Source organism: Teleopsis dalmanni, chromosome 2, assembly GCF_002237135.1.
Source record: "Teleopsis dalmanni isolate 2A chromosome 2, ASM223713v2, whole genome shotgun sequence".
NCBI lineage: Eukaryota > Metazoa > Arthropoda > Insecta > Diptera > Diopsidae > Teleopsis > Teleopsis dalmanni.
This window is the reverse complement of record NC_051847.1, coordinates 101717577-101718484: the sequence shown is the minus strand read 5'-3', so window position 1 is coordinate 101718484 and position 908 is coordinate 101717577. Positions and strand designations below refer to the sequence as shown.

At 24.3% G+C, this 908-nt stretch overlaps 1 protein-coding gene across 1 annotated transcript in view; it reads left to right on the top strand.

Moving 5' to 3' along the window:
• Positions 1–617: 617 nt before the first annotated feature.
• LOC119675214 overlaps positions 618–908 on the top strand; it is a gene marked incomplete at its 3' end in the record, with an annotated part of 1550 nt that continues 1259 nt past the window's right edge. Inside the window, exon 1 of the mRNA XM_038086403.1 lies at positions 618–664. Coding sequence (XP_037942331.1) covers positions 618–664 — 47 coding nt within the window. The remainder of the gene's footprint in view (positions 665–908) is intronic.

The following is a 908-nucleotide window of genomic DNA, read 5'->3' as shown; positions in this document are numbered from 1 at the left end:
AGTTGTTTACCATAAGTTGAATGCAAGCGGTGATCAGTAGAAAGAAACTTTCTATACCTATATAAAGAAAGTTGCATATAAAAAAGGAAATATAACAACAATTATATTTATAGAAACTTTTGTTATTAAAATAATTTTCTTTTATTACTACAGTGTTTAATCTCGAATTTGGATTACCAAAATAAAAAAATTTGATGAATAGTTCTGAATGAAATTGATTTTTAATGAAAGTCATTAATAGTTTACAAATTCATTTTTGATATTTTAAACTTTTATGCAAGTTTTTAACAAAATTGTTAATTGTTATTTGCTGGGTTTGTTTCATTTTGTTCATTATATGCAATTTTTCTTAGACTAAGAAATTATAAAATGTTCTATATTTACTTGCCGCTATTGATTACAATATTTTGGCGGCGCTTTATTCGTAATGTATTTAATCAATTATTGAGAAACTTTTATTTGTTGTGCAGATTCACTGCAGAGCAATGTAATTATATTTTGATACATAAATTTTTAACAAAATATATAGTAAACAAACACAATATTCACAAGTATCAAAGTGTATCAAGTATCAAAACAAATGTAAACAAGAGATAACAAAAACAGCAACTGTCAAAATGAAAACCCGAAACGATTATGTAAACGCTGAATCAACTTTAGCAAAGTTCGTTCACTAAAGTTTGTAATGTAATCATAGTATAGAGCAAGAACGAATTGGATGATCACTGCAGCTCTTTCGAATACTGCCAAAATACATATCAGTAAGATCGTTTAAATTATTTCTTGGATTTAATTATTTGTAAATAACAAAACTACCGACTAATTTAAAAAAAAATATGGTTATATTTAATTGAATTTTTAATGATTTGAATATTTAATTGAATAAATTGTAAATGATTATTGACTTC